Here is an 18818-nt window from a genome sequence, read left to right as displayed (position 1 = left end):
AAGAATATGGGCTTTGTAGTTAGACCTAGGTTTGAATCTGGGCTGTGTTACTCACTAAGCTGTTTGACCTCACTCAGAGCTCATGACTTCTGAACATAAGTTCCCTCATCTGTCAGGTGGAGTTCATGGGACCTGTCTCACAGGGTTCTCATCACAGCTGATGTGTGTGGTGTTCCTGATGTGTCATCAGTGCTCTAAAAAGTGTTGGTTACCCTTCCTCTTCCCTTTCGTTGTACTCTTCTCTACATCAGGTCACTATTTTCTGGCACTTATGGAGCCTAGGATTGAACACAATGTTGATCATTTGAAATAATTATCTTTATTCATCCCCCCGCAACATGCTTTTTAAAAAATGTCTTGGTTGTTTGTTGTTGTTATTGTTTTTTGAGAGGGAGTCTTGTTTTCGTTGCCCAGGCTGGAGTGCAGTGGCACGGTCTCAGCTCATTGCAACCTCTGTCTCCCAGGTTCAAGCAATTCTCCTGCCTCAGGCTCCTGAGTAGCTGGGATTACAGGCACCCACCACCACACCCTGCTAATTTTTGTATTTTTAATAGAGATGGGGTTTCACCTTGTTGGCCAGGGTGGTCTCGAACTCCTGACCTCAGGTGAGCCACCCACCTCGGTCTCCCAAAGTGCTGGGAATACAGACGTGAGCCATCGCACCTGGTCTAAAAAATGTCTATTAGTGTTTCATCACTAGATCTGTTCTGAGGTATTCATGCCATACGCCCCACCCTGATGTCATATCCACGGGACAATCTACTGCCAAGAACCAGCTCCAAGAAGAAAACATCTCTGGGAAACAGTATCAAAAGAAGTCACTTAATTGTCATTGGAGGAGTCCAGCGTAGCTCTTGATCTTATTTTCACCTTGAGGAACTGTCCATTACATCTATGAACCTTATGTGTGGCTTTCTTCATATAGAAACCAATCGGGTGTCCTTCAGATCATTTCAAAACACTCGGTTATTCTTTCTTAGGTTTCCAACTGAAGTCTGCATCCCAAGATGCAGTTTCAGTGCCATTCCATATGGCACCCTTGTGCAAATTTGAAAAAGGTACTCACTCTGGGCACATGCAGAGCCTAGAGGGGGACAGCTTAGAGAGTAGAGGGTGGGCTGAACTCTAGTCACTCTTGTACAGTACACTCTTGTACACCTTTTTGCAGAAATCACAGTGTGGCTCTGGTGTGGTTTGATTTCATAAAACAGATACTTAAAAAGTATTCACTGTTTCTGTCTCTTCAGTGCCCATGTAATATCACATGACCTTCCTTTCTCATTCCATTGGTCTTTTCCTGTATCTTTTATCTTCTGTGCAGTTTGTCAGTAACATTTCATTCCCAGCTTCAGATGGGCTGCCATGACTCCTACCAGTTCCAGCTATTTCTTTGGATGCACCTTTGAATGCCTGTCTTGACTTACACTTTTGTGTGTGTGTGTGTGGAATTACTCTTTGGGTTTAAATTTTGGGCATTTGGATATTAACCCAAATAGATTTTGCCAAAAATTTCATTCTATTAACAGATTCTTGGTAATAGCAAATTGGCAAAATCTAGATAGTTAATTCATATTAACTTTACTTCCCCCTCTTCTCTACCACGCCTCTAGAGATGACTTAACTGAGCATCTAAATGACCTAACCCAGGGTGCTGGAGGGAAAGGGGTAATGGGTAACCATCAGTCTTAGATAATCTACACACTAATAACCTTCAAAGGAGGTGAGAGTCCAGTCGTTTTAAGAGGAATACCGTGCTGTCATCCTTGCCAGAAAAGAAGATCCTTTTATACTAGGCCCACAACTTTGGACAAGTCCCCCACAGAACAGTGAGGGAGTACGGTGGACCATTACATTTTCCAGGGCTCAGCCAAATTGATTCTGGTGGTCAATGAAGCTGCAAGTCTCAGGAAGCTGGTCCCATGTTCAGTAACTGATAGGTATTCTTACATTCATCTCAAGGGGGTAGAAGAATACTTTAATATAAAAAAATGTGTAAAAAGGGATGAAGATTAAGAAGTGGAAAACTTGAAGTTAAGCCAGAGGCAAAATTTCCTGACAGCATGATGTACTGGACTGCAGATAGGTCTTTTGATGGATATGCTTGCAATTCCATTGTTAAATTAATCTTGTCTGCATTTTTCCGCATTTATTTCTAATGTGTCTGCTAGGCCAGTACCTTCCTGGGAACATAATATAAAAACAACTATTAAGTAAATAGAAAAGCTTAAACAATACGCATATAACTCCAGCTTGAAGCATTTTTTTAATGCTCTATAAATCACTAGAAAACACGTGACAGGAACTATTCCTGATCGGTCTTAGGATGTGCAGCATATCCCAAGAAAGTTTTCCTGTTTATTACTTTTTTGAGTGTATTAATTTATGTTTTTTGACTTTGAGATAGTTAATATCCAGAAGAGTTATTTGGCTATGGAAATAGCCTTGAAGGCTTAGGTCTGGGAAAATAATAGAGAGAAAGAGTTAGTAGGGCTTAGTAGAAGAATTGAGGGAAGGATGCAGGGAAAAGTGGACAACAAATAGAAAGAGGAAGCTGGTGAAGGCAGACCTTGGTAGCTGGGGCAGCGGCACTTGGGCCGCTCCCGGTGAGTTAGCCCGCAGAGGCGCCTTTGGGCGGCGAGAGAATAAAATCTGGTTTTGACATGTTTATTTTATATGGCAATGAAATGTCTAGCCTATATATTTTGTAGACATTGAGAAATAAGGGACTGAAAAGAGGAAGAAGGGTCAGGGCTGAAGATGGGGATCTGGGGCTCATCTGAGTATAGGTGGTAATTGAATCCTTATGGCTGCACTAAGGGAATAAGTAGAGAAGGAAAAGATGAGCTAGGAACCCCTGGCTAAGCCCTGGGGGCACTAAGTGGTAACGCATGTAGGGAGGGGGAGAAGTTAAAAGAAGGAAGAAAAAGCAGACAGAAATATCTGAGGAGTCCCAGGGCCTAAGGTCCCTGCCACTGAGGCCGTGAGAATGTTGAGAAGGCAACAGAGATCCCTGGAACGGGGGAGTCGCTAAGAAGTTCAGTTAGAAGCCATGGTGTTTGACAGCTTCCATAAAAGCAAATGACAAAAGCTAGGACTGCAGAGAGGTGAAACCAAGGCCGAATCTGGGTCTGGTCTGGATAGTTTCCTCCATGCTCTCTAGTACAGAGCTTTATAAGATAGTGTTGGTTTAACGAATGAGGGAAGGAATGAGTGAATGAATGAATCAAGCAAGTAAGCAGATATAGAAACATGGGCGTTTTCATAAAGCAGAGTACTCAGCAGTGCCTGTGAGCATCACTGACAGGCCAAACACATAAAACAGGCAGAAGGGAGAACAGGAATTGAGAAAAAGAAGGACAAGGAAGAGACGGAAGGGGAAAGGAAAGAGCAGTAAGGACTGAAGAAGGCCGGGATTTCCTGGAGTGTGCAATTATGGAGCCCTAGATCTGTGGGTTTGGCCCTTACTTTGTTCGTATCTCTAGTTGTTTCTTTGACATTCATCTTGTCTCTGCGATGAAACTTTAAGTTTCTTAGCAAAGACAAGAACTACTGTTGTGTATCTCTTTAGTAACTAATACAATTCTATAAGCATTTACTTTATACTTGATAACAGGTAGAGAGAAAGAAAGCATGTTTTCAGTAATTTCTAAAAAATGAAGAATTATCTAGAAATTTAGTCAGTTAAAACGTCCAGTTTTGATAAGTCAAACTAAAACATCCATTCTTCATTCAGAAGAGGCTTTAAACTTGGATTTTCTAAGTAATTTACTCAAACCCCTGTCTTGTCTCTCAAAGACCCTCTTGTGAAATGCCCTTGTGAAGTGCTTGTGAAATGGCCTTCTGACTTAACTCCACAAAATGTCCTTCCTAATCTTAGCAAAATGAAGAAATGGGTCGAAATGATTTGAAATATGCTTCTCTATCTTTTCCTTCACCTCTTTTTGGTTCCATTTTCGTAAGAGTACCTGTCAGCATTTGCAGATGAATTAAAGGCAGTGTCGTTCTGGAGGGAAATCACATGTTCCTTTGATTTTGTGATGGAAGGACTTATAAAGAGAAGTGGAGCTTGGTTAGAAAGGAGAAATGTGCACATGGGAAACGAAAGCAGGGCTGGTGAGAAAACTTGGTGGTGGCGTTTAATTAATTTTGATACTGGGAAATAGTTATGTAGTTAATCTATAAGATTTTTTATGCTAAATGCTTGGAAAATTTCAACTTTTTTATTTTCAACCACTTTGTATGCAGTGATGGCATAAATAAGAAAAATGGCCCTTGAAAACATCAAAAATGTAATTTTCACCTTCTTATGCTTTAAAAACACCTAAATGCACTTTTCTCAAACTTTTAAGAAAAGAAACAAAACTCAGATTTTGGTAAAGATCAAGACGAATGGTGTTGACAAATTTCAGGAGGCTGGAGACTCTGAAAATAGTCTTATGGATGACATCTGTATGTAACTTTAAAATGCTCTACCACAGATGCTCCTATAAGGGCAACAGAGAAATAGCTGGAAAAGGTAACAATGTTACTTATTTTATTAAATATGTAAGAATTGTTTGCATCCATTTCCTGGCAGTACTTCCTATTTTTAGGAGTGAGATCAATGATGTTGTAGAGGTAGAGATACCAGTGGGCTGACTGCAATTTTCAAAGCACCTTGAGATGTAAAAAAAAATGTTTCTGCGGGAGGGAAGAGGTACAGTTCTGGTAAATCTCTCAGCAGGATGAAAAAGAAAAGGGTCTAGACAGTCTTGTTTCATCTGATAGAATTTTCCCACGGAAGATGGGTAAACCTCAGATAAGAACATTTATCAGACCTCACACATTTTATAGCCACATCCCTTTGGGAACATTACACAGCATAGACTTGCTAAGTCCTGAAAATGGAAGACAGAAAGCACTATAAAAAATATGGACTGGCGCCCTGAGAAACCAGTCTTTATTACTCACCCTAACATATACATTAGGCATTTTGGTGTACTTGTTAAATGATACATAAGACTGTATCACTAATGAAAATACAGCAGTAGTCCATGAGCTCTTGGCTCAAAAGAAAGCAAAAGTAAATTAAGCAAAATACCTAATTTTTAAAAAAATGGTAGTGGTCCTATTGGAAAACCAAATATATGCTGACCCACTTTTCCTATTCTGCTCTTGTCTGATTTTCATAACAATGGGTGAATGCAGAGGAGCCTTGAGCAGGATTGCAGAAAGCAGGTACCTATAGTCCATTAATCCCAAACTTCAGAAGCAAGAGCAAGTAAGCTGGCAACCTAGGAGATGCTTTAGTAGTAAGGGCAGGTGTTGCCAGGGCAGATTTTTGCCAATGAAATAAGAATTTAAGCAAAATGTTAAATTCATTTAATGTTATTTCAAAGGCTAATCTAATAATTCTTAAACATTTATGTAAATCTGCCATTTTCTCAACTCTGGAAGACAGATAAAGAGAACCACGTGGGAAGATATAGCATGTTCTATTACTTGCCATTCAATTGATAAGAATTACAATGTCTGTGAATTCATCAATACCACTGAAAGACATGCAGTGGAATCAAATAGGTGGCAGAATAGGTATATGAATAGCATAATAGAACAAATCTTTCACCAGATGGTGTTCAGATTTGCTGTTTATTTGTGGCTTATTTAATATTATCCTGCTTTTCCTCAGTCCACAAAGGATTCAAAGCGTCTTACAAAGAACACCGTGGGCCTCAGGCAACCAGCTTTTAATGACCAAAAATGAACTCTTAAGTCCATGACATTTAGTAATTTGTCACTTTTCTTGGGCACAAAGTTGAATTCTGGCTCCAGGAAGCTGATGTTTGGGAGAAAATCATTTAGTTGTGGATGAAGTGAGCCAACACGTAGCCGGTAGTCCCAATGTGACTTATTTGTTTCCTAATTTGAGTTTACATAGTAACTGTCTTAAAGAAACAAAACCCTTTTTTAGTGATGGGGGAGTTCTTTGTGAAAATAGCCATGAAGTGAGAGATGAGTCCTGGGTAGAAGCTGGAAAGGGAGTTAACTTGCGGTATGAGGATGTGCACAGGAAACGCTTGCCTCTAGATAGTAATACAGTTTCAGGAGAAATCTCCAAACCTGAGTGAACTGTTTCCTGGATTCTCAAGTTTAGAGACTGTGAATCTGGGGGCTTGCCAAGTCCTCAAAAACATCAAGGGCCTACTAAAATATAATAGAAAATCTAGAAAAAAAGATAAAAAGACAAGGAACATGTAGATTTGTTTAGAATGTGTACTTTAAATGCAATTCTCCTATTACCAATTGATATGGTTTGCCTGTGTCCCCACCCAAATGTCAACTCGAATTGTATCTCCCAGAATTCCCATGTGTTGTGAGAGGGACTCAGCGGGAGGTAATTGAATCACGGGGGCCAGTCTTTCCTGTGCTATTCTCATGATAGTGAATAAGTCTCACAAGAGCTGATTGGTCTATCAGGGGTTTTCACTTTCACTTCTTCCTCATTTTCTCTTGCTACTGCCATGTAAGAAGTGCCTTTCGCCTCCTGCCATGATTCTGAGTCCTCCCCAGCCATGTGGAACTGAAAGTCTAATTAAACCTCTTTTTCTTCCCAGTCTCGGGTATATCCTTATCAGCAGCATGAAAAGAGACTAATACAGTAAATTGGTACTAGGAGAGTGGGGCATTCTTGAAAAGATACTTGAAAATGTGGAAGTGACTTTGGAACTGGGCAACAGGCAGAGACTGGAACAGTTTGAAGGGCTCACAAGAAGACAAGAAAATGTGGGAATGTTTGGAACTTCCTAGAGACTTGTTGAATAGCTTTGCCCAAAGTGCTGATAGTGATATGGACAATAAAATCCAGGTTGAGGTGGTCTTAGATGGAGATGAGGACCTTGTTGGGAACTGGAGCAAAGGTGACTTTTGTTATATTTAAGCGAAGAGACTGGTGGCATTTTGCTACTGCCCTAGAGAATCATGGAACTTTGAACTTGAGAGAGATGATTTAGAGTATCTGGGAGAAGAAATTTCTAAGCAGCAAAGCATTCAAGAGGTGACTGGGGCACTGTTAAAGGCATTCAGCTTTATAAGGGAAGCAGAGCATAAAAGTTTGGAAGATTTGCAACCTGACTATGTGATAGAAAAGAAAAATCTCATTTTCTGAGGAGAAATTCAAGCCAGCTGCAGAAATTTGCATAAGTAGCAAGAAGCCTAATGTGAATCCCCAAGACCATGGGGAAAATGTCTCCAGGCCATGTCAGAGACCTTCACGGCAGCCCCTCCCATCACAGGCCTGGAGGTCCAGGAGGAAAAAGTGGTTTTGTGGGCCAGGCCCAGGGTCCCCATGCTATGTGCAGCCTAGGGACTTGGTGCCCTGTGTCCCAGCAGCTCCAGCTGTGGCTGCAAGGAACCAATGTACAGCTTGGACTGTGGCTTTGGAGAGTGGAAGCCCCAAGCCTTGGCAGCTTCCATGTGGTGTTGAACCTGTGGGTGCACAGAAGTCAAGAACTGAGGTTTGCCAACCTCCACCTAAATTTCAGAAGATGTATGAAAATGCCTGGATGCCCAGGCAGAAGTTTGCTGCAGGGAAGGGCTCTCATGAAGAGCCTCTGGTAGGGCCATGGGGAAGGGAAATGTGGGGTCAGAGCCCCCACACAGAGTCCCTACTGGGCCACTGCCTAGTGAAGCTGTGTGAAGAAGGGCCACCATCCCCCAGACCCCAGAATGGTAGATCGACTGACAGCTTCCACCACGTGTCTGGAAAAGCCACAGACACTCAACACCAGCCCGTGAAAGCAGCCAGGAGGGAGGCTGTATCCAGCAAAGCCATGGGGGTGGAGCTGCCTAAGACCATGGGAACCAACCTCTTACATCAGTATGACCTGGATGTGAGACCTGGAGTCAAAGGAGATCATTTTGGAGCTTTAAAATGTGACTGCCCCACTGGATTTCGGACTTCCATGGGCCCTGTAGCCCCTTTATTTTGGCCAGTTTCTCCCATTTGGAATGGCTGTATTTACCCAATACCTGTACCACCATTGTATCTAGGAAGTAACTAGCTCGCTTTTGATTTTACAGGCTCATACACGGAAGGGACTTGCCTTGTCTCAGATTAGACTTTGGACTGTGAACTTTTGGGTTAATGCTGAAATGAGTTAAGACTTTGGGGGACTGTTGGGAAAGCATGATTGGTTCTGAAATGTGTGGATATGAGATTTAGAAGGGCCAGGGGAAGAATGATATGGTTTGGCTGTGTCCCCATCCAATGTCAGCTCAAATTGTAGCTCCTAGAATTCCCATGTGTTGTGGGAGGGACCCAGGGGAGATAATTGAATCACAGGGGCTGGTCTTTCCTGTGCTATTCTTGTGATAGTGAATAAGTCTCATGAGATCTGATAGGTTTATCAGGAGTTTCCGCTTTTGCCTTTTCCTCATTTTCTCTTGCTGCCACCATGTAAGAAGTGCCTTTCGCCTACCACCATGATTCTGAGGCCTCCCCAGCCATGTGGAACTGTAAATCCAACTAAACTTTTTTCTTCCCAGTCTTGGGTATGTCTTTATCAGCAGCATGAAAATGGACTAATACGCCAACCTTGGGAAACTTCATTGCATGACCGTTTACCTAGTTTCTTCAGTTGGAAACAAGGGGAAGCCGGTCATCCCCACCAATTGTTGTGCCCAAAGAAGGGCAGCATGGGCCTTCTGCTAATTTAGTTGGTAAACTTGGATCCAATCAAATAAAAAAAGAAGAAAAACAAATCCCTATGGCCATTCTTAAAGAAGACCCCTCAGGAAATAAAAGAACAAGGTTCTGGGTCCTTTCCCACTCCCAGAGCAGAGCAGCTCCATTTTTATGATTTATATAAAGTGATGTTCTAAAGACTGGAGGTTAGGGGAGAGAATGAGGAAGACGAATGTTTCTTTGATGAAGGAACACTCAACACCCACTAGGGGCTTCCCTGTGTTACATTCAGACCACTGTCAGTTCCTGGGCTTTCAGGGAATAAGTGGTACAGTAGTGGGCTCCCCTTGCCAGCTACAGCACTGGACCAGTCCAACAAAATATATTCTGAGGCTGAAGATCAAAAAACTTAGTGAATAACTGAAACTCCTGTAGGCTCCTGTACCCTGTGGGAACCTAGAAGAGTATGGTAGGACAGCAACATAAGGGCCATGTTCTGGCTTCAAATGGGAGCTCTAGAGCTCTGATGGGAGATGCCAGACTTAATCACCCTTAAGAAAGTCATCCTCGCTAGGTGCAGTGGCTCACGCCTGTAATCCCAGCACTTTGGGAGGCAGAGGCGAGTGGATCACCTGAGGTCAGGAGTTCGAGACTAGCCTGACCGACATGGAGAAACCCCATCTCCACTAAAAAATACAAAATTAGCTGGGTGTGGTGGCACCTGCCTGTAATCCCTGCTACTCCGGAGGCTGAGGCAGGAGAATCTCTTGAACCTGGGGGGCGGAGGTTGCAGTGAGCCAAGATTGTACCATTGCACTCCAGCCTGGGCAGTAAGAACAAAACTCCATCTCAAACAAATAAACAAACAAAAAAAACAGGAAAGTCATTCTCTGACCCCACCCCCAGCCCACCTTGGGAAGGATACTGTTTAATAGTAACTTAAATTCCTCTTAGGGTAGGGAAGGTCCATCTTGTCTTGGCTTATTCAGGGCAGTGGAAGCTTTACCCACTTCTCACTCTTCTTCATGTTATTGAAGCCCAGTTAAAATGAACCAACTTAAATTAGAATATAAAATTATTTTAATATTTCTTCATCTGACTTGCTTCTAATCCCATTGTTCTTTTTGCTGTATCTGAAGACAGTCCCAACTTCTCAAATATATTATAAATTTCTGGGCTGTAAAATGAATATGGATGAGGGACTCAAATTTTGTAAAAGCTATGGGGTAACAAATCGCCAATTGTCCTCTGCCTCTGTGTTGCCTCAGCTTACCACAAAACCCCCCTACGCACATACACACACACACACACACATCCCTGAAGTCACTCTAAATATCAGTAATTATGAAGTTGACCAGGCGCGGTGGCTCACACCTGTAATCCCAGCACTTTGGGAGACTGAGGCGGGCAGATAGCTTGAGGTCAAGAGATCGAGACCATCCTGGCCAACATGGTGAAACCCATCTCTACTAAAAATACAAAAATTAGCTGAGCGTTGTGGCGCATGCCTGTAGTCCCAGCTACTCAGGAGGCTGAGGCAGGAGAATCACTTGAACGCAGAAGGCGGAGGTTGCAATGAGCTGAGATCCTGCCACTGCACTCCAGCCTGGCGACAGAGCAAGACTCCGTCTACAAAAAAAAAAAAAAAAAAAAAAAAAATTAATTATGAAGTATTTGGCAACTTCCTGGGGCCTTCCAACTCTCTCCCAGCCTTTCAGAACAGGTCTTCCTATTTTCTTCCATCCCTCTTCTGCCATTCTGTCATATTTCTAGAGTGGGGCTGGCAATAAAGCTATCAAAGAAGAGAGAAACCATATGTTCTGAGGTAAAATGTAACAGAATAAAGAAAGAATGCCATTAATTTCCAGCCCTTGAAAATGCCCAGAAGCTTCTAAACAGACCTTCCTTAAAAGTTTCCATCTACTGTCTTTTATTAAACCCTGGTATTCCTCAAATGTGAAATTCCAATCTGAATTGTTAAAATATTTTTATAAATAAAAAAACTCTATTAATTTTGAGTAGCTCAAAAGTATCTCTTCTACAATTTCTAAAGTAAATATGCTACATTTAAGGTTATAAGCTTTTGCCACCAGGTGTGCTTCTAACTACTCTTTATATCTTTTGTTCGCTCAAGGTAAAACATGTCCCAAATTTGAAAAAAAAATTGACTTTTGAACAATTTCTAATAAGCATTTCAGTGGTCCTGAGCAGGAGGAACTATTCTTCTAGTTTGTGAAGTAGCTAAGGAAAACATCTTAGGCATAGAACATTCATTTATATTTCCAAGACCTTAGCCTGACCAATTAACCTGACTTGCAACTTGGGCATTTAATTAGGAGCAGTTTGGACACCAGAGTTCCGATTCTGCTGTTGGTGCCATCTTTTCCTTTGGGGAAGTGTTCTGCTTGCAGCCTATATTTTGTGGACATCGTTTCCTATATATCTTTGTGTCTAAACTTCAAACATAGTAGGCATTCGGAAATTGCTCCCTGAACTGAATTAAATGCAAGGTTAATTCATGGATGTACATGACCAGAGTTGGAGTAAAAAATGAAATAAAGTGAAAAGCACTATCAATTAATCAGGTGAAGTCATGTCAGGCAATCATTAAGTTTTCGATGATCTTGCAGATGTTTGAATGAGAATCCGGATCTTGGGGCATTTTCAGTTGTGTGCACTGACATGTGAATGTGTGTGTGCCCTCACATAAGTTCTTACATAGCAGAAGGAAGGAAGTTGTGAAAGGGGAGAAAATAGAGCTATTGACTGCAGAGCCATAAAGCTGTTTTTAGAATGACTGCTTCTGTTGTATTGGGGAACGCTTCCTTTGAGAAGGAGTATATTATGCATCCTCTTTCCATTAAGTCTATTTTTGGAAGAAATTACAGAAGATAATATATTACCAGCTTCCAGGGACCTCTTATCAACATAGCCTCTGTTCTCATTACACACCTGCTTAAAGCAAAATAAATTATTCTGTCCTCAGGAATGCCAACCCCAGACAATCAAAATCTTCACTAAATCACTGTATTTATTAGGGAAGCTCTGATTTTTGAAAAGTGTTAACTCCACCCCTAAAAGCAGTAAGTGAGAGCTAACAACACTGGAGTCTTGTGATTGAGCATTCAATCAGCTTCAACAGGGACAAAGTCTAGGAATTGTTTTCAAAACAGTGTGGGGCTTCCTATTCAGGAGGAAGAATCTGCGTTTGGCAATTATTCCAGTTACCTTGGAACAAGAAATTTACTTCTCAGTAGTTTTACAAATTAAATGTTTAACTTTTCTGTATAGAATTAATGCCTAGGAGGTGGGGAGACGGAGGCAGAGCAGAGGCTTTCAAGGCCAGTTCACAAGTTTGACATTTAAAGTGATAGTAGCAATTTTTTCTCTAACTCCAACAGTGTGAAGTTCTGCTTCCACCTAATTGCAGTTTGCATCCTGCAAGTATGTTGATTTAGACATTAAAACAACTTAAATGTTTAGCAGTAAAAAGTTGTTTAATCATTAAACCACTACCATTTTATTTTGCCCTTTAAACCTGCTTTCAATCAGCAGATGCTGATTTCGATACTGGTTTACAGTCTCATTAACCATGAAGATCACAAAGGAAAGGTTGTGGCAGCAGCGGGAAGCTCTGAAACACCCTCATTGTCACAGGAAACATTCAGTGAGACATTCAGCTGTCTCACAACACACACGGCTCTGAGAGAGGTTTGGGTGACAGAAATGCAGCCTCTAATTCCAGAAGCGGCACCCTGTTCATTCCAGGAAAGGAAAAGAAAAGTGTTTTTCTGCATGACCATGTTGATCACTGTTACCATGCAGTTATCAGGAGTCTTTTTGCTGCTTAAGTGTAATGGGAGGAGGATATATCATTGCAGACTCCTAGGTGAATGGCGTGGATGTTACTTTTTTGCAAAGCGAGGAGGAGTTGCAGTGTTTCATGGCCTTCTTTAAACACACGGGAGTTTTATCACTCATTTTAAAAGCCCAACTTAACACCATTTTCAAACTGAGTTCCAGTCCTGGATTGTTTTTCTACAAAATGGCCCCTTTCCCCTCAGAGTGGGATGGCCATGGGTGCCCATTAATTGCTACACTTGTAGGAACTGAGTTTATTCCCTTCGTAGTAGAAAAAACAAGCTTATTTTCTGAAACTTAATCCTGTGAGCTACCATCCATGGCCACACCAGGCTCCAGGAAGGGATCACGACTTTCCGAAGAGATGAATTGCTGCTTTAACAAAGGCTACATGTGCCTTTTGATTCCATATTCTGCCTCTGCTAGATGTTTAGTTTTGCTGCCAAATATAAAAACCACACTGGAAAAGACAGTTCTTCACTTTTAAGTGGCTGTGTGATAGAAAATTGGTAATTAGTTCAGTTTTGAGGAAGATAGGGACAAACCGTTCTTTACGTTTTATAAAATTGCAAATTATGACAATGATCTCCCATTTGAGATGGAGAAATGGAAACCTAACAAGTTCCGGAGACTTGCCCAAGATTTTGTAGCTAATTATTAGAAGCAGGAAATGGGTTAGAAGCCAGAACCTTGACTTACAGCTAATTGTATTTTCAGCTATCCAAACGTCTTTACTGGATTAATACAAACTTCTCTTGTCCTCAGATAATACAAATATCTGTCCTCATGGAAAATAAAGGCTTACTGGTCTGTCTCTTTCTCTCTCTCTCTCTCTCTGTATCTGTGTGTGTGTGTGTATATTATATATGTGTATGTATATATAAAATATGTATGTATATGCATATGTATTTCTGTCGCCAAAAATGTGTGTGTGTGTATATATATGAAGGTATGTGTATATGTGTGTGTATATGTTATATATTTTATAAAGACACATATTCAGTCAAACATTGCTTAACGATAGGGGTACATTCTGAGAAATGAATCTTTAGGCAATTTCATTGTTGTGTTAACATCAAAGAGAGTACTTAACACAAACCTAGATAGTACAGCCTACTGCACGTCTAGGCTAAACAGTGTATCCCATTGCTCCTCAGCTACAAACCTGTACAGCATGTTGCTGTACTGAAACTGTAGGCAATTGTAACACAATAGTAACTATTTGTGTATCGAAACATATCTAAACATAGAAAAGGTATAGTAAAAATACAGCATAAAATATTTTAAAATGGTACACCTGTATAGGGCATTTACATAAACATGGATGGAAGTTGCCGGACTGGAAGTTGTGGTTGCTCTGGGTGAGTCAGTGAGTGAGTGGTGAGTGAATATGGCAGCCTAGAACATTACTGTACACTATGTAGACTTTATAAACACAGTACACTTGGGTTACACTAAATTTATAAAAAATATATTTCTTTCTTCAATAATAAATTAACCTTAGCTTACTGTAACTTTTTAAATTTTTTTTAAATCTTCAAACTTTTTGGTCAACAACTAAGATATAGCACACACATTTGCCTAGGCACACATAGGGTGTGGATCATCAGAATGTCAGTAGGCAATAGGAATTAACTCCATTATGATCTTCTGGGACTATATGCAGTTCATCGTTGAGTGAAACGTCATTATGTGGTGCATGGCTGTATTTTTATCTGTATAAAGATTACACATATATAAAGGATACAAAGACAAAGAATGTGTATATATTTATATATAGTATACTGTATATATGCATGTACGTATGCATGTATCTTACTTCGGGATTTCCATTTTTCTAATCTTCTTACCATTTTAAGAATTGGTCTATGCACAGCAAACTTTTAGAATCGCAATTAAAATATTCAGAGAAGTGGCCAAGTTTTTGTTTTTGTTTTCGTTTTTGTTTTTTTTTTGAGATGGAGTCTCGCTCTGTCGCCCAGGCTGGAGTGCAGTGGCGCCATCTCGGCTCACGCAAGCTCCGCCTCCCGGGTTCACGCCATTCTCCTGCCTCAGCCTCCCGAGTAGCTGGGACTACAGGTGCCCACCACCACGCCCAGCTAATTTTTTGTGTTTTTTAGTAGAGACAGGGTTTCACCGTGTTAGCCAGGATGGTCTGGATTTCCTGACCTCGTGATTCACCCGTCTCGGTCTCCCAAAGTGCTGGGATTACAGGCGTGAGCCACCGCGCCTGGCCATGGCCAAGTTTTTGTATAGGTGTTTGGATACTGTGCATACAAGTTCTACATTTCTCTGTTCTCAAAACTCCTTCCTACATAAATACTGAGGACTGTTCTCTGGCCAAAGTCTGTTAAACCATCTCTCTGAGTAGTAAGACTTTCTCGTGTTTTCCATGCTCTATAGATAGTTCAGTGTTGCAGCCTTCCCATACTTGATTTTTAAAGCAGAGTTTTGTTTTGTTTATTCATGGTGCATTATGACTATAAAATTTAAATACCTTTCCTCTTTGAAGATAATCCTAATTTTAAACACTTGCTCTTGTTTTAAAAAATTGAAAAAAATGTATCGACTTGATATTTCTAAAGAGACCTATGTATATATGTATTAGATATTTATATTCATACATATGTAAATATGTAATATATCTTTTATATATATATATAAGAAATCTGCAAATTTAATAAGGGAGTGTTTAGATTGCAGAAGACCTATCCTTAAATCCCGAATCCCAGAATTCTGAAGCTAGAAGGGCTCTTGAGAGGTGATCTCATCTATACAGAGATGTGTATTTAAGGAGCTAATTTACACAAGTAGGTAACAAAACCTTACACCAATTCTTCAAGCACATGAAGCACCTTACACCGAGCACTTTGGTGAATACCCATTGCTATTCAATTTTAAACTAACTTCTACTGAAAATATCTCATTTTAAAGAGGATATTCAGTTGACTCACTGGGGAAAAACAATTGGATAAACTGACTGTTTGCCCTTACCCAGATAAAATCACTGATGAATTGAATGCATTTTTGTAACGTGTCAAGACACAGGTGGCTTTAACCATCACACACATTAAGTATGGGATATGTGGCAAGGAATGGAGGTTTTTATATAAGAACTGTAGAGGGGGAAGAGTAAGAACTGTAGAGGGGGAAAACCATGAAAGATGGAAGAAGATGAGAATAAAGAGGACAGAGATGATACACTCAAGAAAAGCTGCCTATTTCAGAGTAGAATATATTGTAAGCCCCAGTATAGTTGAATGCTTACAAGAGGAGAAGTTTTCAGCAACTCCTTTGTTTCTTAATGTATATATTATATCTGAACAGAATGCTTCTTTCCTATGAGCTAGACAGTAGGAAGTAATCTATCTTCAACCTTGTTTGGTGTGTAAATAGAACTTCAGAAAGGGTCTGTTGAACTTTGGACAGGCAAGCTCCATGAGCTCTCCCTCGCTCTTTGAGGCAGGTTAAAGGGTACGGCCATGACCACCACCTTAATCCTTCAGGGACTATTTACAAAAGATTGAAAAATGTGCCCAGGGCCTGTACCTGGCCCTCTGTGAAACTAGCCCAACTCAAGTGGGCTGGCAGGCAAGCCTGGCTTTCATGGGGACAGAAGAGAGAGTTTGGGGTGAGCTTGGCATCTTTCAACACATGTTTTTTGGCTTCTCCTACTGAATTTGTAATTTCCATGATATTTGGTGGGAAAATGGACACTGGCCTCTTTTTCTTTTTGTCTGCTGCTTTGCAGCTATTGGGATTCTGAGCCTTGGGATAATGAAGCAGGCTGTCATTTCCTACCCCCAAATAATGCATTACAAAGTGGAAATGCAAATTTCCTGTGCAAGCTCTAAGTAGCAGGTGGTATTTCCTTAATATATTGTTTTTGACCTTTGGGGAAATTGGTATTATGAGCTTACTTTGGAAAATTAGAATAGCATCAAAGTCCTACATTTTCAATAAAACAATCAATATCTTAAATTTTAAAAATCAAACTAAATAACAATACCAGGAAAAGACACATATTTTGTTTTTATGTGTTTAAGTTTTGTAATTCAGGGAGGACAAGAAAAGGGATATGGTGCAGTTGAACTTTCTAATTCACTAAGACAGGAATAAAAGGAAGGAAAAAAATGTATATTTTTAAGTTTCAATTTAAACCATCGCTGTTAACTAAATGCTTGGATACGATCAGTCATACAAAGAGTTAAATTAAGCATGGAGCTGTTCAGATGGCAAATCTGAGTTGAGCTGAAGGTAAAAGACATCTGTATTTTTCATTCATTTGCTCAGCAGCACTAAATTTCAAGCTTGTTTTTTGTTCAGCATCAAAGAAAAGGTTGTTTTATGGTTATTGGATTTTTTTTAACCCACATATTTCATGAAAGAGACTCAAGTCACTGGGTCTTTATATTCTTTTAAGCTATTTTTCTGCCCACAGCCCTTCTGCAAGCCATCTTGTTGAAGAGGGAAAACATAATTTCATTCTTTTTCTCTTCCTTTGAAGAAAAAAATTTAAGAGATTTAAATACCGTTCACATTTTGGAACTTCCTTCTTTACCCCCTCCCGAAACCATCATCTCACAACTATGTAAAGCAATCAAATGTTGAAAGACTTAAGAGATTTTCACTCCCATAAATATCCTTTATATACTTATAACTGCTCTACTTATCAAGGGCAACAAGAATGGAACCCAGGAGCTAACTAAGTTTATAGATGTGTGTTTGTGTGTGTGTGTGTGTGTGTGTGTGTGTATCAGTATATCCAGATGTGTCCAAATGTACACAGTATTTTTAGCATACAAATTGCTGATTAGGCATCTGTATCATTTTTTCCTCTAAAATGTCTAAGTGCATGGATCTATTAGTGGATGGGCGCCAAAACGACACAGTCAATGGAGGACTGAAATATTTACCAAACCCAAGAAATGAAGGTTTGTTTGAATAGTTTAAACTTGACGGGAGGCTGAGACAAGAGGATCACTTGAGCGTAGGAGTTCGAGGCTACAGTGAGCTCTACAATCATGCCTCTGCACTCTAGCCTCGGCAATAGAGCAAAACCCTGTCTCTCAAAAAAATAAAATAAATTTGAGTAGAATAAACTATGTAAACTTGGATAGTCTGGTCACCTTCATTCTTTAATTGTTCCATAGCTTATATTTGGCTTCAAGGTCCAGGTTTTCGAGCACAAGAAATCTGCGTTTTCATTCTAAGAAGTATAAAGCAAGATAGTTATAGTTCATGTGAGGTTCACATTAATTGTCATTGCACCTCTTCTTCCCAGAAGGAAGAGGAAGTGAGAGCTGGAGTCAAAACTGGGTACTGTAAATGCTCATCTAATCTTGGAATCTCAGAGGTTATTAATTTTCCAGATAGTTGAGTTATTGCCTTCAAATTTTAACTTCAAATTTTGTTAATGTGGTGGTATATGAAAATGCAGCCAATGTGCATGATATGTGTGTCTCAAACTATATTTATGAATTCATTGAATGTAATTTTATATGTCTCTTGATAATGTTTGATTGTTAACATAAGCATCACTAGACTTGTCAAGTGGCAAAGATCATATTCTTTCATTCTTTCTTCCTTTCTCATTTCTTGAGTGCTGGCTATATGCCAGGAACTATGCACCCACTGTGGTGCTTGGTGTATAGAAGGCACTCAATGAATATTTATTGAATAAATGAAAAAAATAATGAATAAACAAGTTCAATGGATAGTTAAAAGGATAGTTTCAGTTCCGTAAACCTTGATTTGGGTGTAGGACCAGTCACAGTGCCATGACAGAGCTATTTGGTGATAAATAGTATGGAGTGTATTTACCACCAAGCAGTAATGCCCTGTCCCTCCTTGAATAGTAGTACCGATATGAGAGTGCTTTTTAAAATTTTTAATCATTGGCCACTGTCTCGTGAAATTGGAGGGAAACTGTGCAGCAACAGGACTCTCTGGGCATTGTGACAAGTCTACTGTCTACAAAATTTGTGTTCAAGACAAAATCTAAAGCAGCCATCTTTCAAAAGGATGTCCTCACTTTCTGAAGGACAATTATTGCAATGACTATAGCCAATGAGGTTTTTCTTGCCAATGCCATTCAAAATATCAGTGATTATGGCATCTTGGGCACCGTACCAACTTGTTTTTTCTTTCCCACACCTCTGTCCCACATGTTATAAGTTTATTCTTGGGTTATGACAGAGGAGCATTCCTTATCACTTTGAGAAGTTCAGCTAGGATATTTAGGGGATGAATTGCATTCTTACGAATTCTTTATCATGATTACACTCCTATCTAG

At 40.1% G+C, this 18818-nt stretch overlaps 1 protein-coding gene across 2 annotated transcripts in view; it reads left to right on the top strand.

Annotated features, from left to right (window-relative positions):
• HMGA2 (high mobility group AT-hook 2) overlaps positions 1-18818 on the top strand; it is a 127180-nt gene that overhangs the window by 88879 nt on the left and 19483 nt on the right. Inside the window, exon 4 of one of the 2 annotated variants that reach the window (XM_010380041.2) lies at positions 752-1120. The exons of the other annotated variant lie outside the window; for it this stretch is intronic. Coding sequence (XP_010378343.2) covers positions 752-858 — 107 coding nt within the window. The 3' untranslated portion in view covers positions 859-1120. Of the gene's footprint in view, positions 1-751; positions 1121-18818 lie in introns of those variants that run through there. 2 annotated transcript variants of the gene reach the window in all.

The sequence above is a fragment of the Rhinopithecus roxellana genome, chromosome 10 (assembly GCF_007565055.1).
Source record: "Rhinopithecus roxellana isolate Shanxi Qingling chromosome 10, ASM756505v1, whole genome shotgun sequence".
Classification (NCBI taxonomy): domain Eukaryota; kingdom Metazoa; phylum Chordata; class Mammalia; order Primates; family Cercopithecidae; genus Rhinopithecus; species Rhinopithecus roxellana.
Note: the sequence above shows the minus strand (reverse complement) of the source record. Positions and strands in the feature narration are given on the sequence as shown.